Source organism: Pongo abelii, chromosome 10 (assembly GCF_028885655.2).
Source record: "Pongo abelii isolate AG06213 chromosome 10, NHGRI_mPonAbe1-v2.0_pri, whole genome shotgun sequence".
Taxonomy (NCBI): Eukaryota; Metazoa; Chordata; class Mammalia; order Primates; family Hominidae; genus Pongo; species Pongo abelii.
Genome location: NC_071995.2, coordinates 119,309,976 through 119,337,395, shown reverse-complemented (window position 1 = coordinate 119,337,395; position 27,420 = coordinate 119,309,976). Strand labels below are relative to the sequence as shown.

The 27,420-nt window shown below is 47.0% G+C and overlaps 2 protein-coding genes across 2 annotated transcripts; one reads left to right on the top strand and one right to left on the bottom strand.

Moving 5' to 3' along the window:
* The first annotated feature begins 3,552 nt into the window (after positions 1–3,552).
* SRSF9 (serine and arginine rich splicing factor 9) lies at positions 3,553–12,537 on the top strand. The gene is made up of 4 exons (XM_002823869.6): positions 3,553–3,802; positions 8,418–8,578; positions 10,083–10,255; positions 12,041–12,537. Exons 1-4 carry the CDS (start codon positions 3,615–3,617, stop codon positions 12,182–12,184), a joined length of 666 nt encoding a protein of 221 aa, XP_002823915.1. The 5' UTR covers positions 3,553–3,614; the 3' UTR covers positions 12,185–12,537.
* Positions 12,538–12,635: 98 nt separating this feature from the next.
* On the bottom strand, positions 12,636–27,417 carry GATC (glutamyl-tRNA amidotransferase subunit C). The gene is made up of 4 exons (XM_002823867.6): positions 27,314–27,417; positions 27,046–27,218; positions 16,733–16,836; positions 12,636–14,312 (listed from the first exon to the last, which is right to left on the bottom strand). The coding sequence occupies exons 1-4, from the start codon at positions 27,392–27,394 to the stop codon at positions 14,260–14,262; spliced, it is 411 nt and encodes a 136-aa protein (XP_002823913.2). The 5' UTR covers positions 27,395–27,417; the 3' UTR covers positions 12,636–14,259.
* Positions 27,418–27,420: the final 3 nt, after the last annotated feature.

Here is a 27,420-nt window from a genome sequence, read left to right as displayed (position 1 = left end):
GAAGCCTTCCTTAGAATCTCTAAGACTGTGGTAGGTGGCCCTCCATTGCAGTCTCAAGCAGCTTATCCTTATCACAACTGTACTCTACATGACCGAATAGCAACCTATATACACAACTCAAGGACAGAGCTGTATTATTACATGCCCTGGGCCTCATACAGGACCTAAATCATAAATAATGTTGAATATCTAGATGAACAAAAAGTTTAAAAGGTGTCCCTGCCTAGAGTCTCTGGCCTTAGCAGAGAATGGAACCTATGAACCCTTTGAGCATGTAGTCATAATTGTGGTCTCATTTGTGTTCTAACCTGCAAAGGTCAGTACAGGAATAAAGGGGGTTTCATGGATGATCATAAATGCCTCCTAATGATTTAGCTGTGCTCTGTCTAATCCAAGAAGCCTGTACTAACCACATCCCTATATTTTCTGCTGGGTAACTGAACTCCTTTGGAGATTGTATGCTGCAGGACTTTGCACAATTAAAGCTGAATTATTATTATTTGCAAGCAGTTTTCCACCTACAGTCCTATTGAGTCACTTAGCTGACTCTATTTCTCTCTCCCTAGGAGACTGCCCAATTGTCTCCAACAGCACTTTTTTTTCCTTTTTTGTCTTTCCAGGCAACACTCACATAGGAGTGGTAGGACTCAGAGAATGGTATTAATACACCTAAGCACACCACCCAAAATGAGGAGGCATCTGGACTTTTGGATGCCTATAGGATATGTAAGCTCCTATAAGGCTGCATACTTAGACTCGGGATCATATTTGGCCAGGGCTCTTTCCTGCTTGTCTAGAGAACAGCTAGATGCTTTACATAATCCAGAATACAACAGACAGTTATAATGGTTTTATTTTAGGAATCATTTATTGTGTTTTATTGCAATTATAAAAGTAGTGCATGCTAATTACAATTTGAGAAATACAGAAAAGCATAAATAAAAACATAGAAATCACTGCCATCAAGAGATATCTCCACAACATTTGGAAAGCTTTTTCTTTCTATTTTTTTTTGTTACAAGCAGCAAATACACTACATATGTGTATACATTAAACACCACTTTCAATTCACTTTAACTGTAAATTAGTGTGACTTTAATATCTCTGTCATATTAAAAACATGACTTAATAATTGTGTAACATTCAAAGTTGTTAATGTGTTGAGCCACTCCCTTATTATCAAGTTTAATTTTTTAATTGCACAGAATGCAATGATAAATATACGCATGTAATTTATTATGAGAATCTCTTGCTTATTTCCATCTGATAAAAATCCTACAAGCAGCTGGGCGCGGTGGCTCACGCCTGTAAATCCCAGCACTTTGGGAGGCTGAGGCGGGCGGATCATGAGGTCAGGAGATTGAGATCATCCTGGCTAACACAGTGAAACCCTGTCTCTACTAAAAATATTTAAAAATTAGCTGGGCGTGGTGGCAGGCACCTGTAGTCCCAGCTACTCGGGAGGCTGAGGCAGGAGAATGGCATGAACCTGGGAGGCGGAGCTTGCAGTGAGCCAAGATCACGCCACTGCACTCCAGCCTGGGTGACAGTGTGAGACTCTGTCTCAAAACAAACAAACAAATAAAAAATCCTACAAGCAGAATTACAAGATCGAAGGGTATGTGTATATTATGAAAGCCTGATGTATACTATCAACTTGTATTCCAAAAAAGATATACACTCAGTAGTATATGTGGGTGTCTAATTTTTGGTTTGTTTTGATTTTAAAACGCTCAGATGGTATAATGAGAAATCAACTACCTTCTGATTAAATGTTTGGTTTTAGTCCCTTTTTTTGTTTGTTTGTTTTTGTTTTGTCTTGTTTTTGAGACAGAGTCTCCCTCTGTCACCCAGGCTGGAGGAGTGCAGTGGCACAATCTCGGCTCACTGCAACCTCTGCCTCCCAGATTCAAGCGATTCTCGTGCCTCATCCTCCCAAGCAGCTGGGACTACAGGCGTGCCACCAAGCCTGGCTAATTTTTTTTTTTTTTTTTGTATTTTTAGTAGAGATGGGGGGTTGGTCTTGCCATGTTGGCCAGGCTGGTCTTGAACCCCTGGCCTCAAGTGATCCACCCACCTCAGCCTCCTAAAGTGCTGGGATTAGAGGCATGAGCCACCACGCCCAGCCAGGTTTCATTTTTAATATGAAAAATCTTTATTTATTTTTGAGACAGTCTCACTCTGTCACCCAGGCTGAAGTGCAGTGGCATGATCTCGGCTCACTGCAACCTCCGCCTCCCGGGCTCAAGCAATTCTCCTGCCTCAGCCTCCCGCGTAACTGGGATTATAGGAACACGCCACCACGCCCAGCTAATTTTTGTATTTTCAGTAGAAACGGGGTTTCCCATGTTGCCCAGGCTAGTCTCGATCTCCTGACCTCAAGTGATCCGCCCGCCTTGGCCTCTCAAAGTATTGGGATTACAGGCGTGAGCCACCGCACCCAGCCTGAAAAATCTTTAGATTAGGAGTATTCCAGCCGGGCGCCGGGCTGAAGCCGGTAATCCAACACTTTGGGAGGCCAAGGCTGGAGGATCGCTTGGGCCCAGGAGTTCGAGACCAGCCTCTCTACAAAAAATAGAAAATAAACTAGCTGGACGCAGCGCAGACCCCTCACGGCGCCCCGAGGTGGGAGGATCACCTGAGTCCAGCGAGATCGAGACTGCAGTGAGCCGTGTTCGCGCCACTGCACTCCAGCCTGAGCAACAGAGTAAGACCCTGTATCAAAAACAAAAAGTCTTCTGGTGCAAGGCCTCACTGTAAGGTCCTTGGGTTCAATGCTCCGCGTTCTGGGATGTGAATGTGGAAAAGTAAGTGCCAAGGTGGGTGTCTACCTGAGCTCCGTCAGGACTCGGTACTTAGGATGCGAGCATGGCTCTGGGTTCCATTCCTGACCCCTCTGTGGCCTCAGTCTCCTCCCGGGAGAGGATGAAAAGCACAAGTCGGATGCACTCTATAGTGATCGCTGTGATAGTCATGAGTCTTACTCCCTCGACTCCGACAAACTCAAGGCCAAGCTATGGAGTCCATCTCATGCTGACATCGTCAGTTCTGAGCAACTGTAAAATGGGGACAGGGTGGCCCGGGGGCCTACTGACCTGAGGCTGGGGGCCGCGACAGCCCAGCCGCTGGGGGCTCCTTGCGGCCGCTGCGGGGTCAGCCTGCGGTCTCCGCCTGACTCCAGCTCTCCTGCGCCCCGCAGGCCCTGGGCGCTACCCACGTCAGTGAGTGCTCACAAGTCTGTGAGGTAGGCGGCGCCACAGAGAGAAACTGAGGCGCGGGAGCCCAAGTCACCTGTCCAGTGCCTCAGCCGAGCGCGAACCGCGCTCGGGGGTGACATCCACACGGCCCGGCCCCAGGCTCTCCCTGTCAGCGTCCGAACGCCCTTCGCACCTCCAGGGGGCGCCGGTCTGCGCGCACGCGCAATGGTCGCAGCCGCGTTCCCTTTAAGAGGACTCCTTTTGCCTCCGCCGACCCCTTCGCTTCCGCTCCGCGTTCCCACAATGCAGTGCGGCTGAGCGCCTCGGAGCCCGCGGGGACGCTGCGGGGGGACCCGTGCTGAGGCGGCGGCGGCGGCGACGTGGGCTGCGGCGGGCCCGCGGCGTCGGGCGGTGCGGATGTCGGGCTGGGCGGACGAGCGCGGCGGCGAGGGCGACGGGCGCATCTACGTGGGGAACCTTCCGACCGACGTGCGCGAGAAGGACTTGGAGGACCTGTTCTACAAGTACGGCCGCATCCGCGAGATCGAGCTCAAGAACCGGCACGGCCTCGTGCCCTTCGCCTTCGTGCGCTTCGAGGACCCCCGGTGAGGCCCCCGCGCCCCTGCCCTCTCCCCCTCGGTGCCTGAGGCCCCCGCCTTCCCTGCTGTCCCCTCCCCCAGGACTCCCCTCCCCCCGGCCTCCCCTCCCCCCGCCTCCGCGCAGACCCCTCACGGCGCCCCCTCACGGGTGGAGGATGAGGCAGCCTCTCCTCGCAGGCCCGGGCCGTCTTTCGCGCCGTCGTCACTTCCTTTATTTTTATTATTCCAATATTTTACTTAGAAACCCAAAAGCTGAGCCTTTGGAGGACCCAAGCCCGCCTGCACCGGCCTCGGGGGGTCCAAATGAGTGAGCCCTGTCCGCCTCCTGCCTGCGGCAGCACAGTGGGGGAAAGCGGCCCCGGGGCAGCGCGGGGGTCGCCGTTCGCCCTTCCCGCCCGCCTCTCCCCCGGCCGGTGCTCGCCGTGGCTGGAGAGCAAGCTGCAGGGTCGCGGATGCCGCTGGAGGTCGTGGAGGGGTCTCTGGTGGAACAGCTCGCCGTTCGCGCGCCCCGCCCCGCAGGCCAGGGCCCGGGCTTTGTAAAGGGATCACGGATTCGGGAAAACTTCTAAAACAGCCGGAGTGGGGCTCTGATTTCACTTCCCTCCTTTAATGAGGGAGGCTTGGCAAGATGCTAAAGGTTCCAGGGATTTGGAAACTCTAGATTCCTAACCCGGCTCTAAGGAGTGCTTGTGATTTTGCAAACAGCATCGGCCCTCAGGCCGGAAAAAGCCCAGGAACTTTCAAAACTGTGGTTGGTGGTGGTTAGCAGCTGCGGCGCTGACCTGGTCACTCCACTCCGGCCAAATAAGAGCCCGCACCCTGTTTTCCTAGCATCATTTGCTCCCGGGGAACGCGGAATGTTCGTAGGGTGTCCGTCCTACCTGGGGTGGAAGTACTGATAGGGCAAGGAGAGCATCTGAGGAAGGGCAGGCAGGAAGCACCGCGAGGCTTTGATGGCTGAAGAGTGGACTCTGACAGCTCATCCCTAGTATCTCCTCATTTGCCTCAAAACCGGAACTGGGCATTTTTACCCCTAAGCCGGAGAAGGCTATGCCTCGCTTATTTAGTAACCGTGCCATTGTGGTTTTTCAACAGTTGCTGTCGGTCAGGTGCCATGGTGTGTATTTAGCTTTTTTGTTTCCTTCTTATTTTTTTAGATTGATAAAATAGGGGGTTTCACCATGTTGCCCAGGCTGGTCTCGAACTCCTGAGCTCAGGTGATTCTCCCGTCTCAGCGGATCAAATTGTTAGGATTACAGGCGTGAGCAACCCGCCCAGCCTGTATTGAGTATTTTTAACAATTTATGAGGTGTAGGTACTTTTTTTTTTTTTTTGAGACGGGTCTTCTCTCTTGTTGCCCAGGCTGGAGTGCACAGTTGCTATCGGTCAGGTGCCATGGTGTGTATTTAGCTTTTTTCTTTCCTTCTTATTTTTTTAGGTTGATAAAATAGGGGGTTTCACCATGTTGCCCAGGCTGGTCTCGAACTCCTGAGCTCAGGTGATTCTCCCGTCTCAGCGGATCAAATTGTTAGGATTACAGGCGTGAGCAACCCGCCCAGCCTGTATTGAGTATTTTTAACAATTTATGAGGTGTAGGTACTATTTTTTTTTTTTTTTTTTGAGACGGGTCTTCTCTCTTGTTGCCCAGGCTGCAGTGCAGTGGCGCAATCTCGGCCCACCGCAACCTCCGCCTCCTGGGTTCAAGCGATTCTCGTGCCTCAGCCTCCTGAGTAGCTGGGATTATAGGCATGTGCCACCATGCCTGGCTAATTTTTTTGTATTTTTAGTAGAGACGGAGTTTCTGCTTGTTGGTCAGGCTGGTCTCGAACTCCCGACCTGAGGTCATCCGCCCGCCTCAGCCTCCCAAAGTGCTGGGATTACAGGCGTGAGCCACCTCACCCGGCCTGTATGGTTAGCCAGATTTTACAGATCAGGATATTGATAATTTAGAGTTACTGATAAAAGAGAAAGCTAGTGGCAATCCCAGCACTTTAGGAGGCGAGGTGGGCGGATCACAAGGTCAAGAGATCGAGACCATCCTGGCCAACATGGTGAAACCCCGTCTCTACTAAAAATACAAAAATGAGCTGGGCGTGGTGGCGCGCGCCTGTAGTCCCAGTTACTCAGGAGGCTAAGGCAGGAGAATCGCTTGAACCCGGGAGGCGGAGGTTGCAGTGAGCCGAGATGGCACCACTACATTCCAGCCTGGTGACAGAGCAAGACTCCATCTCAAAAAAAAAAAAAAAAAAAAGAACTCGGAAGGGATCGAGGGATTTGTTTTTTTTTTATTTTTCTTTATTTTTTTGAGACGGAGTTTTGCTCTTGTTGCCCAGGCTGGAGTGCGATGTCACTGTCTCCGCTCACTGCAACCTCGGCCTCCCAGGTTCGATCGATTCTTCTGCCTCAGCTTCCCAATAGCTGGGATTACAGGCGCCCGCCATCATGCCTGGCTGATTTTTCTATGTTCAGCAGAGACGGGGTTTCTCCATGTTGGCCAGGTTTGTCTTGAACTAACCTCAAGTGATCCACCCACCTCAGCCTCCCAAAATGCTGAGATTACAGGCCTGAGCCACCACGCCAGGCCGGCATCAATGGATTTGAACTCCCTCTTCTGTTTTTTGAATGCAAACTTACTATATGATACACTACATTGTCATCTTCCCTCATTCCTTTCATAATAGAAAAACTATCTTTTGGTGTCACTAGATGTGAAGATTCAAGCAAAGCATTTCATGTAGTATTTTATTTAACCATTATAATAACCCTGTGAGATAGGCATACTATTCACATTGGAGATGTAAAAACTTGATTAAACACTTACCCAGAGATGACTACTAGTAATTTGCAGAATAATGATTTGAATGCAGGCTAATTTTATTTATTTATTGTATTTATTGAGATGGAGTCTTGCTCTGTCATGCAGGCTGGAGTGTAGTGGCATAGTCTCAGCTCACTGCAACCTTCGCCTCCTGGGTTCAAGAGATTCCCGTGCCTCAGCCTCCTGAGTAGCTGCGATTACAGCTGCGCACTGCCATGCCCAGCTAATTTTTATCTTTTTAGTAGAGACGAGGGGTTTCACCATGTTGCCCAGACTGGTCTCAAGCTGCTAACCTCAAGTGATCCATCTGCCTCCGCCTCCCAAAGTGCTGGGATTACAGGCATGTACCACAGCGCCTGGCCTGAATGCTGGCCAGTTTTTATTCAGTCTGTTTTGACCTCCTAGCAGTTCTGCCTCTCCCAGTCTGCATTTTACGTAGTCAAGGTTGCACTGGATATGGTCCTTGTTGCTTTTAGTTCTAAAATCTTACAAATGATTATGTGCCTGTGACACTGAACAATGCCTTCATTAGCACATTCAGCTCCTATTGTCCACCCATGCTCCAAGGTCACACTTTCTACCATCCAATACTGGAGAATCAACGTGGCATTCCTGACTCTCCTAGAGTCCTAGGAAAGACTTAAAGTAATTTTATTGAATATTTGTCTCTTTTGGCAAAATTGTATCCAAAGAATGTTTTTCGACAAAAATAGTTCTCCAAACTATGCTGAAAAGGTACTTAGAGTTCCAAGGCCAGGCAGAGTGGCTTATGCCTGTAATCCTAGCACTTTGGGAGACTGAGGGGAAGGATCGCCTGAGCCCAGGAGTTCAAGACCAGGCTGGCCAACATAGGGAGACCTGTGTTCAAGACCAGCTAAATCCAAAAATTAGCTGGGTGCAGTGGTACATGCCTGTGGCCCTAGCTATTCAGGAGGCTGAGGTGGGAGGATTGCTTGAGCCCAAGAGTTAGAAGCTGCTGTGAGTTATGCTCCAGCCACTGCACTCAGCCTTGGTGACAGAGCAAGACCCCGTTTCAAAAAAAAAAAAAAGTTCCACATTCATCCCAAAACACTCATTTGTATTTTTCTTTTGTCCTTTGAGTCTTATTTATTTTTTTAAAAGACCGGGTCTCACTATATTACCCAGGCTAGCCTTGACCTGGGCTCAAACATCACGCCCAGCTACTTTATTTACCCTCAAATACTCTCCTATCCAACTGGCTACTTTTTTTTTTTTTCTTTTTTTTGAGACAGGGTCTCTGTCACCCAGGCTGGAGTACAGTAGTGTGATCTCGGCTCTGCACTCCCATCTCAGCCTCTCGAGTAGTTGGGACTACAGGCGTGCAACACCATGCCTGGCTAACCACCTACTTTTTATTTCCATAGACTTTATGGCACTAGGTAGGCCTTGTAGAAAATATTAAGGGGTTAGCGTGTGGTGTGCTTTTTGAGAAAATGCTCACCAAGGTTAGAAAAACACTGGTGGTTTATTGGCAAAATCAATAATCTGTCAGCAGTTGATTCTTTTTTTTTTATCTGAATTAGCCCTCTTATAAGTAATCTGTTTGCTCATTCATTATAATTTCATACCTCTAAAAGTGTGTGTGACAGCTGTAAAGGTTAATTCCAGTATCATGAAACGTCTCCAAACCAAAGCAGAAGTGCTTCAGGATCCTGATTTGTGTGTTTTTTTCTTCACTCTAGGTTTCCCTTTTATGCTTATTACTCATGCCCCTCACTTGGAAAGTCACTTGGCCTCCTGAACAGCACTAACTCCAAATGTTTTTTTGTTTTTTTTTTTTAGAGATGCAGAGGATGCTATTTATGGAAGAAATGGTTATGATTATGGCCAGTGTCGGCTTCGTGTGGAGTTCCCCAGGACTTATGGAGGTCGGGGTGGGTGGCCCCGTGGTGGGAGGAATGGGCCTCCTACAAGAAGATCTGATTTCCGAGTTCTTGTTTCAGGTATGTTCCTTTCAAACAGAATGAGATGATACATGTAAAATACTTAACACAGAGTCTGTCTTCCAAGAAATGATAGTTGTTATTCTTCAGTGCATGGGACACGGGGGCTTTCTTTTCAATAGCCTGTGTGAAGCCTTGCCCTGGATTGCCAATGAGGCAAGTATCCTGCAAATGAAATTGTGTTGGGAGTGCAGCCTTGGAAGAACATAACCATATTTCTTGTAAAGGAGTTTTCTAGTGGTGAGAAGGAAAGATGATGGGAAAACTCCTTGAGCTACAATTCTAAAGATGCTTCTTTTGGAATATACTTGGCATCAGACATGGTAGAAAGGCATTCAAGGAGCCAGATTTGAACAACTTACCCAGACTTGGATCCTGAAGAAGATCAGATTTTGTGGTGGTTTTAGAATTAAAATATTTTTTAAAACCCCGTAACTTAAGAGTCTTAGAGATTTTATTGGAAAGTATAGACTATTTCTGTCTAGTGTTTATAAGCGATGAAATGCTAAACTGGGAGGTTTATCTATCTTCAAAATATTAACACACTGGAAAGACGTGGGGACTTCTGCATATTGCATGGGAGTTTTAGGGCCCTGGTGGAATGAAATAAATCGAGGAGCCTGGCACCTTTTTAAGATGTGAATGTCACACAATCACAGCATACTCCCATGTGCTTAAGAGTGATACTCTCAGTATCTGCCTATCTTGTGTCCCTTTGTAATTTTTTAACCCCAGAACTCTATTCCCTCCTTCAGGATGTCATACATTATCTTTTTTTCTCTCCATGCTGCTCTGAAATCCTGCTTAGAAAACTATTAGGAAATGGCTGCAGTCCTGAGCTGTGAGCGGTAAACACAGCCTTTGAGAGCAGGAGCACATTTCCCTTTCATGACATCAGGTAGGGTTGTATGACTCCCGACTAGTTTTAGCATCTGAGTCTTACCTTCCCCCCCACTGTATTGAAGAATGTTGGTGATCTTTTAAGAGGTACTCTGTATAGCTTGTCATTCACACCTACAAGAAAACAAACTTTAGATTTTTTGTTGTTGTGATCTTCAGCTACTCTTTGGTTATTTCATTGTCTGGTTTCAAAATTCCCATGTCCTGTGAAACCCTGTCAAGCAATAAACAATTGGTACTGTTAAATTTCATAATGGAAAAAATTGGAACTCAAAGTATTAGGAGTTTGGCATTGATTTTAAAGGACAAAGAAAGAAGCTATGAATTCTCAAAGATACTAAACCTGTAATGGGATGGACTTCTTGCTCTGTTGAAAAGGCCTGGTCTCTGGAAGATGAACTTAAAACCAGCTTCTCAAGGTGGTTTATTTACCACACATACTTCAGTGCTCTTTTCTGATTTCGTGTCCCTTATCAAGGTTTATGATTTGGGGACCCTCAGGATTTAAGTGATCATGGAGAAGGGACCATAGGTATTGCTGGCTCTTAGCAGGGCAGTTAACATAGCTGAAGGATGTGGGCTTTCTTATGTTCTCCATGCCTAGGACTTCCTCCGTCAGGCAGCTGGCAGGACCTGAAGGATCACATGCGAGAAGCTGGGGATGTCTGTTATGCTGATGTGCAGAAGGATGGAGTGGGGATGGTTGAGTATCTCAGAAAAGAAGACATGGAATATGCCCTGCGTAAACTGGATGACACCAAATTCCGCTCTCATGAGGTGGGTCCTTGCCTTCTGGTGAGGAGCTTGTACTCAAATCATTCCATTTGAACCTGACCTAGCAGAGGTAGCAAGAGGCCATGCCATTTGGTAACCTCACAGTACCATAAGAGATCTATCTTAGGTGGACAAAGCCATGGAATTTGCTATGCCTAAGTCCTTCAGGGTCATAGCTGAAAGAAGTATGCATTCATGGTATGTTTGTTTTTTAATATGCTTTATTCTGCATATTAGTATCACATGACACAGTTTGGTCATGGTATTTGTAACCTGGAGAGAATACTAGTGCAGTCGGTCTTGATACCACCCCATTCACAACCAGGTTAAATGGCAGTATCCCTCTCTGAACTCAGCTACCCTTCCTGTGGGTCTAGGCTGAGCTCTACAGGCCAGCCTCTTCATCTCAGCCCTTCTAGGTCCTGCTGTCAGGGCTGAGCTGTCACTTCATTTTTTCCCAGAGTAGTGCAGCATCCTCTCTGAAACCTGAGCTATCATGACATTTTCTTTTTTAATTTTATAATTTTTATATTTCTCTAATTTTTGATTTTAGAGACAGAGTCTCATTACCCAGGCTGACCTTGATCTCCTGGGCCCAAGCAGTCCTCCCACCTCAGCCTCTCCAGTAGTTGGGACTGCAGGCATGCACCACTGTGCCAGGCTAAACCGTAACATTTTCTTGTGGTTGATTACCTCACCCTTGAGACTCAGTAGTTCTTGATGTCTTTCCTTGTAGGAAAGCAGCTGCTGTTTTGGATCTCAGTTTGATTGAAGTGGTGACTATCCCTTTGGTACCATTGAGACCAGAAACCAGACCACCAATTGGACATTGTTTTTTTCTGGTTATCCTGTCCTGCCTTACTATGAGATTTACGGATGTTTGGGGACACAGGTCTCTGGGCTCATTTCTTTTTCTGAGGATTCATATAATTCCCTAGTTTTTGGCTTAGAGGTTGGTCCTTCCCTGGTTTAATGATGCTTTTGTTCAGACTGTCCTCTAGGACTTGAATTTGGAGCAGAAACAGAACAGCACCTGATCCTCAGTTATACTGCAAAGCAGGGCCTCAGAAAGGGTAACTCCAATTACTGACTTTCACCTAAGGTGAAAAAGCATCCAGCTTCTTTCCCCTTGGCATCTTTGGATCTTCTGAGAATGGTGGCTGAAGGCAGAGGGCCTGGGGACAAGCCAGCCTGGACATGACTCCTCTGCTGCTTATTAATTCCTTACCTGAACTACTCTTGGAACCTCGATTCCTTCATGGGCAAAATGGTCACATAATAGCACCATCACAAGACTTGCCAGGAATCTAGAGCAAGAGGATAACATCTAAAGCATCTAGCTTAGGTCCTTACACCTGGAAGGTATTAAATACAGGCTAGCTCCTTCCATAGATGCCCATCCAAAGATGCATAAATGAGGTGGCAGGGGATTAAACTATATGACCTCTGAGATCCTTTCCAGTTCTTAGTTTTGAGGGGGGTCAATGGCAGTAATTCAGATATATTGTTTTATCATAGTTAATTGAGTATCAACATGTCAAATTGGCATTTATTGTGTTACCTTGGGCAAATGATATAACTTAAGTCTTAATTTTCTTTATTCTTGAAATGGGATAGTAAGAGTACCTACCTCATAATGTTATGAAGGTTTAATGAGATAGCCTCATGCCAGGCAGAGTACACAGTAAGTGCTCAATACTTAACTATTACTGTTAGATGTTGGTTTGCTTATTCTTCTGGCTCTGATTTTTTTCCCCTTTACTCTTTTTGTTTTTGTTTGCATTTCAGGGTGAAACTTCCTACATCCGAGTTTATCCTGAGAGAAGCACCAGCTATGGCTACTCACGGTCTCGGTCTGGGTCAAGGGGCCGTGACTCTCCATACCAAAGCAGGGGTTCCCCACACTACTTCTCTCCTTTCAGGCCCTACTGAGACAGGTGATGGGAATTTTTCCTTTATTTTTTAGGTTAACTGAGCTGCTTTGTGCTCAGAATCTACATTCCAGATTGAGGATTTAGTGTCTTAGGAAATTTTTTTAATTTTTTTTTTTTTAAAGAAGAAAAAAAAACTACATAATTTCTACCAGGGCCATATTAGCAGTGAAACATTTTAAACTGCAGAAATTGTGGTTTTGGTTCAGAAACAAGTTGTATATTTTTCACCCCTGATTATGGGAAAAAAATCAGTTCTGTCTTTGTGGGTTGCTCTACTATGGAGATCAACAGTTACTGTGACTGAGTCGGCCCATTCTGTTTAGAAATATATTTTAAACGTTTAGTAATTGACATGTGTGGTTGTCCTTGATTAAGTTCACAGATTTCACCAAATGGGCACACTAATTTAAAAAATCACTGAATTGTAGTCATAACTTGTACCCAGTTAGTAAGGAGCAGGAGTAGATAACTTTATTTATATGGGGATAGACAGTCGCTCTGATGTTGGTTTGAGAACGTAAACTCCAAGAGCAGGTTCTGGGTTCTCTTTTAATTCAAGGCCAAGCTTGTAAATTAGGCTGCCTTAAAGAAAAAAGCATTGCAGGTAGAGGAAGGGAATGGGAAAAAATAAACACACGGTGGCTTTTGCCTGTGATCCCAGCCCTTTGGGAGGCCAAGGCATGCCAGAGGATCCCTTGAGGCCAGGAGTTCACGACCAGATAGGCAACATAGCAAGACCCCATCTCTACTTAAAAAAAAAAAATTAACTGGACGTGGTGATGCACATATATAGTCCCAGTTACTTAGGAGGCTGAGGTGGGAGGATCACTTGAGCCCAGGAGTTGGAGGCTGCAGTGATCTGTGATCACACCACTGCACTCCAGCCTGGGTGACAGAGCGAGACCCCTGTCTCAGAAAACTCAAAAAATGAGCAGCAGCGTAAATATTATTGGGAAATTCTTAGCCAAAACCAACTTTGGCAGTTTGGTTAGAGGAAAAATTCTCTCTGATTCTATCATTTTTTTTTTTTTTTTGAGACTTGCTGTGTCGCCCAGGCTGGAGTGCAGTGGTGCGATCTCGGTTTACTGCAAGCCCCGCCTCCCGGGTTCACGCCATTCTCCTGCCTCAGCCTCCTGAGTAGCTGGGACCACAGGCGCCCGCCACTATGCCTGGCTATTTTTTTGTATTTTTAGTAGAGATGGGATTTCACCGCATTAGCCAGGATGGTCTCGATCTCCTGACCTCGTGATCTGCCCGTCTCAGCCTCTCAAAGTGCTGGGATTACAGGAGTGAGCCACCGCACCCGGCCCACTTTTATCCCTAAATAAGTTTCATTTATCCTTGGTATCTGAGCTTTATCTTGGACTCATCTCAATTTAATAATCATTTTGGGGGTGGAGAGGGCTCCTTTGTCCCAGGCCCAGGGCTAATTTTAGGATAAGTTATCTTTTCAGAAAGAGAAACACTAGGTATGACTAATATCCCTTTGGCATATAATCAATCACTTTGTGGGATGGCAGATAGTTCTAGGTTAGGACTTCCCAAGCTCTAGTCTACTTTCAGCACTCTTCAGACCTTAGTAGGAAGTTAGCCCTTTTCTAGGAAGAAAGTGGGAGCCCAGGAACAAATTCAGGTATGCTCGGTAAAGATAGGGCTGCTCAAATCAATGCAAATGGTAACTAAAAATGACAGCCAAGGTTGTCACATAGTGATCAAGATGCTCTGTCTACCAGTTACGTAGATAGAAAAGTTCACTTTCATGCAGTTGGTATGGTCCTTTGGGGGGAGTTAAAGGCAGATAAATAAAGTCTTCCATACTGAACAGGCCTGTTAAGTGAATTCCTTGGAAGCTGACTTTTGCTTTTCTTTCACCTCAGCATCAGGAATTCATTGCCTTGTTGGGGCCAGATCTTTCTCAATTCTGTCTTCAGAAGAATCTGTTATTAAGAAATGTTTAAGCATCCATTTTTTCAGGTGACTGAAAAAAGCAGGAACATTAGTGTTCACAGGAAGAAAATACTGTCATTATGCTTCCACATGTTCACAGAGTACCCCCTTTCCAGAATGAGCTACTCAGCTGTGTAGGAATGGCTCTTTTTCATCCAGCTTTGGCAAAGAGATATTACCTGTTTGAAAATAACAACAGAGAATGTTATAGCTGAGCCTGCCACCCAGCTGGCTCTACTGAGCTAACTGATCACTACTTTCTCATGGAAAATATGGAAGTAATGTAGCTACTGTCCTGTTTTCCTAACTGGGAGTATCTGAAAGAATCAGTTCTAAGTGTAGCCAAATTCACCTTTTTCAGTAAGGAGTATACAGGTTGATTAGCCACTGATATGCAGATAGGAGTAGAAGGAAAGACTGACCACGAACTCAGGTGGTCCCAAAAAGCAAAGTCTGAAGTAAGGTTCTGTGTGGGAGATAGCATGTCTGATCAAAAGATATGTCTGCTGGAGCCACAACTATCAGGCTCTGAGATGGAGAGTCTCCTTTCTCTCCACAGTTAACAGGTGGTTTAGTGGATTGGAGGCATGATTAAAAGTTTAGCTCACGGCTGGGTGCGGTGGCTCACACCTGTAACCCCAGCACTCTGGGAGGCCGAAGCGGGCGATCACGAGGTCAAGAGAGAGAGACCATCCTGGCTAACACAGTGAAACCCTGTCTCTATTAAAAATACAAAAAATTAGCCGGGCGTTGTGGTGGGTGCCTGTAGTCCTAGCTACTTGGGAGGCTGAGGCAGAAGAATGGCGTGAACCTGGGAGGCGGAGCTTGCAGTGAGCCGAGATCACGCCAGTGCACTCCAGCTTGGGCAACAGAGCAAGACTCCATCTCAAAACAAAAAAAAGTTTAGCTCACAAAATTTCTAGCTTTCTTTCCCATCCTTGCATCAACCAGAGCCTGCCTTTAACTGACACCTTGAGCTGACCAGGGCCAATGTCTTCTGTGGAGTCTGCTCAGAATGATTCTCCCTCAGGGGATATCCTGAACTGGAAGTTGGCACTTAGCAGGCTACCTGACTGCTTTTGGCTAGTCCCACTCCCAGATGCCCAGAGGGGTAGTACAACAGCTCCGAGTACTCACCTACCTGCAGAGGAGATAAAAACAGTCAACCTATCCAAGGTTCTGGATTTTACTGTCAGCCCAGAGTAATTTTAAAGGTTCTATTTAAAATATTTACAGTAGGTAGATGATGCAGATCTCTATACCAGCTCTTGTAAACTGATGGCTCACAGACTGCACCTGGCTTGCAGATGTGTTTTATTTGGCTTGGATGGTATTTTGTTTTTTAAATTTTGAATTGGTTGCCAGCACTTAAAATTTAATATTGGCAGGGTGCAGTGGCTCACCCCTGTAATCCCAGCACTTTGGGAGGCTGAGGCGGGTAGATCACGAGTTCAAGACTAGCCTGGCCAAGATGGTGAAATCCTGTCTCTACTAAAAATACAAAAAAATTAGCCAGGCATGGTGGCAGGCACCTGTAATCCCAGCTACTCGGCAGGCTGAGGCAGAGAATTGCTTGAACCTGGGAGGCAGAGGTTGCAGTGAGTCAAGATTGCACTCCAGCCTGGGTGACCCAGCGAGACTCCGTCTCAAAAAAAAAAAAAAAAAAAATTTTTTTAAGAAATATCACACAAAATGCCAGGTATCCAGGTTCTCTGGAGAAATGGGTTTACATTCCTGCCTGGCACCACTGATAGGGTAGCAGCCACGCTCCTCCTGCTTTGAATGGGCACAGACTGAGGGCAGACCCTAATGGCGTTTGAATCATGTCATAGAGAGGCAAAGATGTGACAGAAACATCTGGGCTAAGGCCACACATGATAACTAAGTTGTCACAATAAGATTCGTTTTGGGAGGCCGAGGTGGGTGGATCACCTGAGGTCGGGAGATCGAGACCATCCTGGCTAACACAGTGAAACCCTGTCTCTACTAAAAATACAAAAAATTAGCCAGGCGTAGTGGTGCATGCCAGTAATCCCAGCTACTGGGGAGCCTGAGGCAGGAGAATCGCTTGAACCCGGGAGGTGGAGGTTGCGGTGAGCCGAGATTGCACCATTGCACTCCAGCCTGGGCAACAAGAGCGAAACTCCGTCTCAAAAAAAAAAAAAAAAAAGGATTCTTTTAGGAAAGGACTGTTTTTTTGTGGTATCCAGCCCAAAGCTACACCTAACAAATATTTATTCATGGTATGAATACTAGAAAGTTGGAGTCGATTACAGGATCTGGCACAGTCTTAACTGTGGCTTTGAGAAACACTGAATGCCAGCTCCCCCTTTAGGCAGATCTTGAGCTCCAGATTTCCACCTACTTTAAACCCCCCGCATGCCCCCAATCCTGTTTTGCTTATTCCTGTTACTAACTCCCCCTAGAGGTGAGTATGACCCTGGACCCTACTGCCACCTTAATGCCACCATCCCACCATCTGTATGCACTTTATCCTTTTCAAAGTGCCTTCACATAGCATCTTTGGTCCTCACACTTCCTGCTTCATTCCTAAGGTTACTGTGAGACTATCTGTTAAACCATTCTGGGCAGCACGTACCTGGGGGGGCCACAAAATACTCCTCCACAACGCGATGGGAATTTTGTAGTAATTCATCAGCGCAGTTGCCTTCTACCACATTGTCGGATCTCAGGTATAGACATCTACAAAACCCAGAAGCTCAAGGTTACCCTCTCAGAGAAGGGGGCTTTTAGGGGATGGTGGAGAGGGGCAAGAAGGAGAGAACAAGGAAGCGGTATATTCTTGAGTTAATGGGCACTGTTCAAAGATAGAGAAGCTGGGATCAACAGTATAGACCAAATAACAGCCTACAGTTTATAGATTGACCGAACAACCCTGAGAAGTAAGTGTTAATTACTTCTTTGGATTGATTTAACAAATAGTTTTTGATGATTATATGGGCAACTGTCTTTTGGTGGGGACAGGTAAAAGCAATTACAAAACAATATTTTAAATCTAACAGAAGCTAGTACAGCCTGCCAAAGGGTAGAAAGGGTACCTAGTCCAGCCTGGGTGAGTAGCACATCCTCAGAATAGCTGATGTCACTGTTCAAGGATGGGCAAGAAATAGCTGGATTGGGGGATGAAGGTATGAGAAATGGACTTCCTGGCAGGTATAGCAGCATGAGTCTCAAAGCAATAGAGCCGAGAGCTCAGAGATTCAGAGAAGGACAGGGAGTTTAGCAGGCTGGGGTGTGGTCTACTGGGGTGGAAGATGAAGCTGGAAAGCTAAGCAGAGATGGGGAAGCAAACTTGCCACAAGAGTAACTTAAGGATGTTGGCTGCTAAGTAACAACTGGGATCTCAGCCCAATCTGGTACACCTAAAATGAATGCTTTTTCCACCACAGCCACTTTGGTGGATGTGCCTGCCCTTGAGCAAGATGTGCCACAAATGGCTCAAGAATCTCCCAGTGTTCTGTGGGACCTAGTGACTTTACCAAAGCCTTCAGATGGCAAACCGGTAAAAAACACACAGGAGCTTGAACATACGCATGAGGCTTCACTATTGTTTCAAGGTGTAAAAGTGTGTAAGCCTGCTTCCAGATACGTGGACTAAAAAAGCAGTCCGTTAAATCACTGATATGGTATTCGGTAGTAGCCACGCTCCTCCTTTGAGTGGGCACAGACTGAGGGCAGACTCTAATGGCATTTGAGTCATGTTAGAGAGGGACAAAGATGTGACAGGTACGTCTGGGCTAAGGCTGCACATAAGAACTAAGTTGTCAGCTGGGCGCAGTGGCTCACGCCTGTAATCCCAGCACTTTGGGAGGCCGAGGTGGGCGGATCACGAGGTCAGGAAATCGAGACCATCCTGGCTAACACAGTGAAACCCCATCTCTACTAAAAATACAAAAAAATTAGCTGGGCGTGGTGGTGGGCGCCTGTAGTCCCAGCTACTTGGGAGGCTGAGGCAGGAGAATGGCGTGAACCCGGGAGGCGGAGCTTGCAGTGAGCCGAGATCGTGCCACTGCACTCCAGCCTGGGAGACAGAGCAAGACTCCGCCTCAAAAAAAAAAAAAGAACTAAGTTGTCACAATAAGATTATTTTAGGAAAGGACTAGTTGTTTTTTTATGGCACCCAGCCGAAAGCTAGACACAAGAAATATTTACTCATGGTATGAATATTAGAAAGTTGAAGTCTGTTATAGGACCTGGCACGTTCTTAACTGTGTGGCCTTGAACAAGTATAATCTTTTCAGACATTAAATTTCTTGGGGGGGTGGGGTGGGGGAGAAAGGCCAGGTGCAGTGGCTCCTGCATGTAATCCCAGCACTTCGGGAGGCTAAGGCGGGTGGATCACCTGAATTCAGGAGTTCAAGACCAGCCTGGGCAACATGGGGAAACCACATCTCTACTAAAAATACAAAAATTAGCCAAGCATGGTGGTACGCACGTGTAATTCCAGCTACTCAGGAGGCTGAGGCAGGAGAATCGCCTGAACCCAGGAGGTGGAGGTTGCAGTGAGCTGAGATAGCACCACTGCACTCCAGCCTGGGCAACAGAGCAAGAAGAAAAAAAAAAAAAGGCCAGGCACAGTGGCTCAAGCCTGTAATCCCAGCACTTTGGGAGGCCAAAGCGGGTAGATCACCTAAGGTCAGGAGTTCGAGACCATCCAATATGGTGAAATCATGTCTACTAAAAATATAAAAGTTAGCTGGGCATGGTGGTGCATGCCTGTAATCCCAGCTACCTGGGAGGCTGAGACACAAGAATCAGTTGAATGTGGGAAGCAGAGTTTGTAGTGAGCGGAGGATCACACCATTGCACTCCAACCTGGGTGACAGAGTGAGACAGTGTCTCTCACACACACACACACAAGAGAGTTGTACTAGATTTTTTTTTTTTTTTTTTGGTAATAACACAAGGACTGTGTATTCATTTAAGAAAACTTGGGAGAACAAAAGTACAATAAAAATCATAATTATACCATTCAAAGGTAACCCTTGGACTTTCTGAAGTTTATAGTTTCTGTTGGACAGTATTAAAAAATGGCTAAGAGGCCGGGCGCGGTGGCTCATGCCTGTAATCCCAGCACTTTGGGAGACTGAGGCGGGCGGATCACGAGGTCAGGAGATCAAGACCATCCTGGCTGACAGGGTGAAACCCCGTCTCCACTAAAAATACAAAAAAAAGTTAGCTGGGCGTGGTGGCGGGGGCCTGTAGCCAGAGGCTGAGGCGGGGAATGGCGTGAACCCTGGAGGTGGAGCTTGCAGTGAGCGGAGATCATGTTACTGCACTCCAGCCTGGGCAACAGAGCGAGACTGTCTCAAAAAGGCTAAGAGCTTAGGCTCTCGAGTCACAGCTGAATTCAGATCCCATTGCTACACATTACTTATCCTCTCTATATTTTAGTTTCCTTGTTTGTTGAATGCTTCATAGGATTTCTGGGAAGATTAAATGAAATATTAAAAAACAAGATCTGATAATGCTGAGCCGGCATTCACGGCAGTAAGAGAGGGCTCTGAGTAGCACCTGCTCCTTTCAGAAAGCCTTAGTGCACCCCAGTACATCTCAGTCCCTACCACTCATTCAAAGTCTGTGCACTCCTGATGAGGCATAACCTGCTTAGCATTTAAAGGTTTGGGAAGACTCTGTACTACCGCCAACAGGTGGTTAAATGCTACTGCTTCCCCAAGAGTAGATCTAATAGCAACTAATTTATTTACTCATCAAGTAATCAAGTTTCGTAATTAAGTTTCCTGCGTAACTGAAATTTCCAGGAAAACAAAATTCACCCCTTTACATACCTTTCTATTTATGTATGTATGTACATACATACATACATTTCTATTTAGTTATTGGTTATGATGGAGTTGTTCCTAAAATAGACACATTTTCTGGGGTTGGTTTTTTGGTTTTTTTTTTTACTTTTTTTTTTTTGAGACAGGGTCTTGCTGTGTTGCCTAGGCTGGTCTCAAACTTCTGGGCTCAAGTGATCCTCCCACCTTAGCTTCCCAAGCAGCTGGGATTACAGGTGTGCACCACCATGCCTAGCTTTATTAATTACAGGCTCCTGAACCCATGGTCTCTGTGACAGTGGTACACAGCAAGCATACCTCTCACTTGGTGAGTTGCTTCACTTTGTTGGACCTCAGAATTGTATAAAACACCAAATAGGACCAGATGAGCTTTTCAGATCAATTACTGATTGACTAAACTTCTACCTCACCACCTGTCTTTCCCAATCAGGGTTCTGTAAGATAAGTTAGCCTACATACCCCAAGACACCCATTCTGATGATAAATTAACTTATCTCCTATGTGTTTGAGCTAACATTTGTCATATACTGTCCTTGGGAGAACTGAAAAAAAGTCACTTGAATCTTTCTGTGTTCTGGTTTGGCTGAGGAACCCTGGTTGAGAAAGACTTCAGTTGTAAACTAGAAGTCCCTGCTGGTTCAAACTCAGGAACAATAACTTAAGTAACTGTGGGAAATGCTGCTACGGTGGCATTGGAAAGTGCTGTGGCAACAGGGAGGACAAAGTGGCTCCATTTGTGATTCTGTCAGCCCTTGGACTCACTGATGGGACAGTTCTCCCGCTGCTTTTCTTTCTTTGAGCTTCTTTCCTGCTATCTGGCTAGAAGGAATAGCTTCTTGTGGACCCCTCTACTTCCATCTAAAAGCCTTTTCCCTTCCTCCTACTTTATTTCTAGTTTGATGCAGACTGGAATGGGGGCTAATTAACTTGGTTAAAAGTTCTGAGCCAGGCAAGGTGGCTCACATCTATATTCCCAACACTTCAGGAGGCCAAAGGGGGTGAATTGCTTGAGCCCAGGAGTTCAAGAACAGCCTAGGAAACATGGTGAGACCTCATCTCCCCTAAAAAATACAAAAGTTAGCCAGGGGTGGTGGCGTGTGTCTACAGTCTCAGCTACTTCAGAGGCTGAGGTGGGAGGATCACTTGAGTTCAGGAGGTGGAGGCTGCAGTGAGCCAAGATTGCGCCACTGCACTGCAGCCTGGGCAACAGAATGAGAAAAAAAAAGTTCTGGATTCAGGTCAGGCATGATGGCTCACGCCTATAATCCCAACACTTTGGGAGGCCGAGGCAGGAGGATCACGAGCCCAGGAGTTCGGGACCAGCTTGGGCAACACAGCAAGAGCCTGTCTCCACCAAAAAAAAAATAATAATAATAAAGAAAAAAATTAGCTGGCCATAGGGGTGCACACCTGTAGTCCCAGCTACTTGAGAGGCCGAGACAGGAGGATGGCTTGAGCCTAAGAGTTTGAAGTTTTAGGTTCATAAGACTATGAGGGACATTTAAGTATTTGGCTGCAGAGTTGCTGTCAACTCATTCTCTGGATTTCAGATGAAAGAGAATAAAGTTCCTAGGAATCGACTTCAGCTGGCATATCTTAGAACAGTATTTAGCAGCAGAAGCTCTGAGTTCCAAATCCTCTGCTTATTACCTGTGAAACTTTGGGCACATTATATAACCTTTCTGAACCTCAGTTTTTTCCATCTATAAAACAGATAACTTGTATTGACCTTCCAGGACTGCATGTGAAAATTGAAATAATTTAGGCCGGGCACGGTGGCTCATGCCTGCAATCCCAGCACTTTGGGAGGCCAAGGCGGGTGGATCACCTGAGGTCAGGAGTTCAAGAGCAGCCTGATCAATATGGTGAAGCCCCGTCTCTACTAAAAATACAAAAATTGGCTGGGCGTGGTGCCGGGCACCTGTAGTCCCAGCTACTTGGGAGGCAGAGACAGGAGAACTGCTTCGACCTGGGAGGCAGAAGTTGCAGTGAGCTGAGATCGTGCTACTGCATCCAGCCTGGATGACAGAGTGAGACTTTGGCTCAAAAAAAAAAAAAAGAATTTATATAATTTATTAGCCGCTGGCACGTAAGCACACTACTGTTTTTAGCTCAAACCAAATGACATGTTATTAGTGTGCAAAGAGGTTTCTATTAGCCAGCCAAGGCATTTTTGTTTGTTTGTTTGTTTGTTTTTTTGAGATGGAGTCTTGCTCTGTCGCCCAGACTGGAGTGCAGTGGCATGATCTCGGCTCACTGCAACCTCTGCTCCCCAGGTTCAAGCAGTTCTCCTGTCTCAGCCTCTCAAACAGCTGGGACTACAGGAGTGCGCCACCATGCCCGGCTAATTTTTGTATTTGTAGTAGAGAAGGAGTTTCACCATATTGGTCAGGCTGGTCTCGAACTCCTGACCTCAGGTGATCCACCTGCCTCAGCCTCCCAAAGTGCTGGGATTACAGGCATGAACCACCACGCCCGGCCTTGTTTTATATTTTTTAAGACAGAGTCTCACTCTGTCACCCAGGCTGGAGTGCAGTGGTTCCATCTCGGCTCACTGCAACTTCTGCCGCCCTGGTTCAACCGATTCTCCTGCCTTAGCCTCCCGAGTAGCTGGGATTACAGGCGCCTGCCCCCTTGCCTGGCTAATTTTGTATTTTTAGTACAGATGGGGTTTCACCATCTTGGCCAGGCTGGTCTTCAACTCCTGACCCCATGATCCACCCACCTCAGCCTCCCAAAGTGCTGGAATTACAGGTGTGAGCCACCGCGCCCAGTCTAACTTTTTTTTTTTTTTTTGAGATGGAGTCTTGCTCTGTCGCCTAGGCTGGAGTGCAGTGCCGTGATCTCGGCTCACTGCACCCTCTGCCTCCTGAGTTCAAGCAATTCTCCTGCCTCAGCCTTCAGAGTAGCTGGGATTACAGGCATGCACCACCATGCCCGGCAAATTTTTGTATTTTTAAGTAGAGACAGGGTTTTGCCATGTTGGCCAGGCTGGTCTCGAACTCCTGACCTAAAGTGATCTGCCTGCCTCGGCCTCCCAAAATGCTGGGATTACAGGAGTGAGCCATCATGCCCGGCCAAGTCAGGGCTTTTATAGCTAAGATGCCTACTACCTAAAACATTTAAGCAACTTGGGCTCCTGCAAAGAAGGATGGTGAGAAGAATGGCCATTATGCCATCAACTAGGTGGTGACCCAAGAGTACACCATGAATATTCACAAGTGTATCCATGGAGTGGGCTTCCAGAAGTGTGCCCCTCAGGCTCTTAGGGACCGGAAATTTGCAATAAAGGAGATAGAAAACTCCAGATATGTGCATTGATACCAGGCTCAACAAAGCTGTCTGGGCCAAAGTAGTAAGGAATGTCCATACTGTGTCTGTGTGCAGTGGATGGTCCAGAAAACATAATGAGGTTAGAAATTCACCAAACAAGCTCTATACTTTGGTTATATACTTGTTTCCACTTTCACAAATCTACAGTCAGTGTGGATGGGAACTAACTGCTGATCATCAAATACATCAAATAAAGTTATAAAAACTACAAAAAATAAATAAAAGGTTTAATACTTGTCTTCACTTTACATTCTGTGTTCAAAGCACTAAAGTCCTACAAATGTCACGTTAAAATGATTAATGGGAATCGTTAACCCAAACTGGTTTCCAAATTTATGAAAAACAGTACAGATCACTGAATACCAGGTTGAGATGCTAGCTACTGGATCCAAATTCCTCGTCATCTTTTTTCACCTTTTCCCTTATTAATAATGGTTATATTTCTTTATATTTACCCTCTACCATTTACCCTCTAGATAACTTGGGAAATTCTAATGACTCTGTGCTTCTAGTCCCTCCTTTCCTAGAGATATTAATAAAGAACACTGGGACCGGGCACGGTGGGTCACGCCTGTAATCCCAGCACTTTGGGAGGCCAAGGTGGGCAGATCACCTGAGGTCGGGAGTTTGAGACCAGCCTGACCAACATGGAGAAACCCTGTCTCTACTAAAAATACAAAATTAGCCAGGCTTGGTGGCGCATGCCTGTAATCCCAGCTACTTGGGAGGCTGAGGCAGGAGAATCGCTTGAACCTGGGAGGCAGAGGCTGTGGTGAGCTGAGATCGCGCCACTGCACTCCAGCCTGGGCAACAAGAGCAAAACTCTGTCTCAAAAACAAAAAAAAACAAAAAAACATTCATTAAACATTTACTGTGGCCGGGCACGGCAGCTCACGCCTGTATTCCCAGCACTTTGGGAGGCCCAGGCAGGCAGATCACCTGAGGTCAGGAGTTCAAGACGAGCCTTGCCAACATGGTGAAACCCCTCTCTACTAAAAATACAAAAATTAACCAGGCATGGTGGTGCATGCCTGTAATCCCGGGTGCTCAGGAGGCTGAGGCAAGAGAATCTCAAACCCAGGAGGCAGAGGTTGCAGTGAGCCGAGATCACGCCACTGCACTCCAGCGTGGGCAACAGAGTGAGACTCCATCTCAAAAACAAAACAAAACAAAACACATTTACTGAATACTCAGTGCCAACCACTGAGAACATGATAAGGAAAAACACAAGCTGTGGAAGGTGGGTGAGCAGGAGAGGGTCAGAGACTCAAGACATCCCTTAAATAGGTGTATAAACGCATGTATAAATCAGCCCTTTGGGATATCACGAGAGCCACAGGTAGAGAACCTAAGTATAGCCAGGTGCTATATATACAGGCTCACGCCTGTAATCCCAGCACTTTGGGAGGCTGAGGCGGGCGGATCACGAGGTCAGGAGTTCGAGACCAGCCTGGGTACGGTGAAACCCCGTCTCTACTAAAAATACAAAAAATTAGCCAGGCATGGTAGTGGGCACCTGTAGACCCAGCTACTCGGGAGGCTGAGGCAGGAGAATGGCATGAACCCAGGAGGTGGAGCTTGCAGTGAGCCGAGATCGCGCCACTGCACTCCAGCCTCAGCGACAGAGCGAGACTCTGTCTCAATTAAAAAAAAAGAACCTAAGTATAAAAGAATGAAGACTTGTGGATCACGCCTATAATCCCAGCACTTTGGGAGGCCGAGGCGGGTGGATTGCGAGGTCAAGAGTTCGAGACCAGCCTGGCCAACATGGTGAAACCCCATCTCTACTAAAAATACAAAAATCAGCTGGGCGTGGTGGCAGGCGCCTGTAGTCCTAGTTACTCGGGAGGCTGAGGCAAGAGAATCATTCGAAACTGGAAGGTGGAAGTTGCAGTGAGCTGAGAATGCACCACTGTACTCCAGCCTGGGTGGAAGAGTGAAACTCCGTCTCAAACAAACAAAAAAGGGAATGGACTTTTTTGGCCAGTGCAGTGGCTCATACCTGTAATCCCAGCACTTTGGGAGGCTAAAATGGGCGGATCACTTGAGGCCAGGGGTTCGAGACCAGCCTGGTCAACATGGTGAAACCTGTCTCTACTAAAAATACAAAAATTAGCTGAGTGTGGTGGCGGGTGCCTGTAATCCCAGCTACTCTGGAGGCTGAGGCACAAAAATCACTTGAACCTGGAGGGTGGAGGTTGCAGTGAGCCAAGATCATGCCACTGCACTCCAGCCTGGGTGATGGGGCAGGACTCCACCTCCAAAAAAAAAAAAAAAAATTTCTTGAAGTGGGAGGCTGAGGCAGGAGGATTGCTTGAGACCAGGAGTTTGAGACCAGACGGGGCAACATGGCAAGACCCTGTTTCTACAAAAATTTAAGTATTAGCCAGGTGTGGTGGTGCACACCTATAGTCCCAGCTATTTGGGAGGCTGAGGCAGGAGGATCTCCTGAGTCTAGAAGTTTGCAACCAGCCTGGGCAACATAGTGAGACCCCGTCCCAAAGGAAAAAGAAAATTGCAAAGTAGAGAAGACATTTGAAAGAATCAAACACGGCCAGGCACTGTGGCTCATGCCTGTAATCCCAGTACTTTAGGAGGCTGAGATGGGTGGATCACCTTTGCTCAGGAGTCGAGACAAGCCTGGGGAACATGGCAAAATCCTGTCTCTATCAAAAATACAAAAAATTAGCCAGGCCTGGTGGCACACGCCTGTGGTCCTATGCTTGGGAGGCTGAGGTGGGAGGCTCTCTTGAGCCTGGGAGGCGGAGGTTACAATGAGCTGAGATCATGCCACTGCACTCTAACCTGGATGATAGAGTGAGACTCCATCTCAAAAACAAAATAAAAATTCGAGGAAGGAATACAACAGTAACCACATAATGAGCTCACATTTTAATAGAGATATAACAAATGAACAAAAATCCATTAAAATGTTAGGGAAAAAACCCAATAGGATGACTTATTAACTAGAAGGGGAGAAGGGATTTGGAGTGGTTAGGAGAGCCCTTTCTGAGAAGATAAGCTGAGACCTGTGCCAAGAGGGAGGCAGCCATGCAAATACTGAGAGGCAGGAAAAAAACGAAGGGCCAGTGCAAAGATCTAGAGAGGAAAAGAACTTGTCTTGCTGGAGAAGAAGTCAAGGTAGCCAAGGAAGGTACTGAGAAGAGTACGTTGGAGTGAGTAGGCAGGGACTCTATGGAGTAGGGCTTTAAAGGTGATGATTAGGCCAGGCGCGGTGGCTCACGCCTGTAATCCCAGCACTTTGGGAGGCCGAGGCGGGTGGATCATGGTCAGGAGTTCAAGACCAACCTGGCCAAGATGGTGAAACCTCGTCTCTACTAAAAATACAAAAAAAATTAGCCGGGCGTGGTGGCAGTCGCCTGTAATCCCAGCTACTTGGGAGGCTGAGGCAGAGAATTGTTTGAACACGGGAGGCAGAGGTTGCAGTGAGCCGAGATCGAGCCACTGCACTCCAGCCTGGGCAACACAGCGAGGCTCCGTCTCAAAAAAAAAAAAAAAAAAAGGCAATGATTAGCAGTTCGGGTTTTGTTTCCACTTACACTAGGAGGACACGAGCGAGAGCATCAGTAATGAACAAGGGGAAGAGTGAAGCCACTGACTCGCGAGGTGACCGTGGGCAAGTTCCTCAATCTCGCTAACACTCTTTAACCCCCTGGAAAACTGTTCGCTAATCGTCACATTAAACGGCTGCGAACGGGCCACGGTCAAGGCTTCGGGGCTGCAGCCGCGAGTTTACCTGTCCTCCAGGACCGACTCCATGGGCTCCACTCCGTCGGTGTCCACGGCGCGTAGCCGGTCGGCGAAGGCGATAGCTTTCTCCAGTCGCGCCACTGCCTCGCGGCTGCCGAAGTCCACAAGCGCTAGACGCTCCAGGTGCTCGATCACCTCGGCTGTGATCCGGCCACTGCCCTGGAGGAGGGATGAGGCGGGGAGTGTGGGTCACCGGCGCTCCGAAGTGCCTCCCGGCTTGCTCCGCCACCCGCCTAGGTGGCCCTGGCCTTTACCTGAGGATCGGCCTTGGAGGTGAAGCCCTGGCGCACGCCCAGAGGGGCCCGAAGACCGAGCCACACCAACCGCGACCACATTTCTTCCTTCCTTGGCCCCCAAAGTG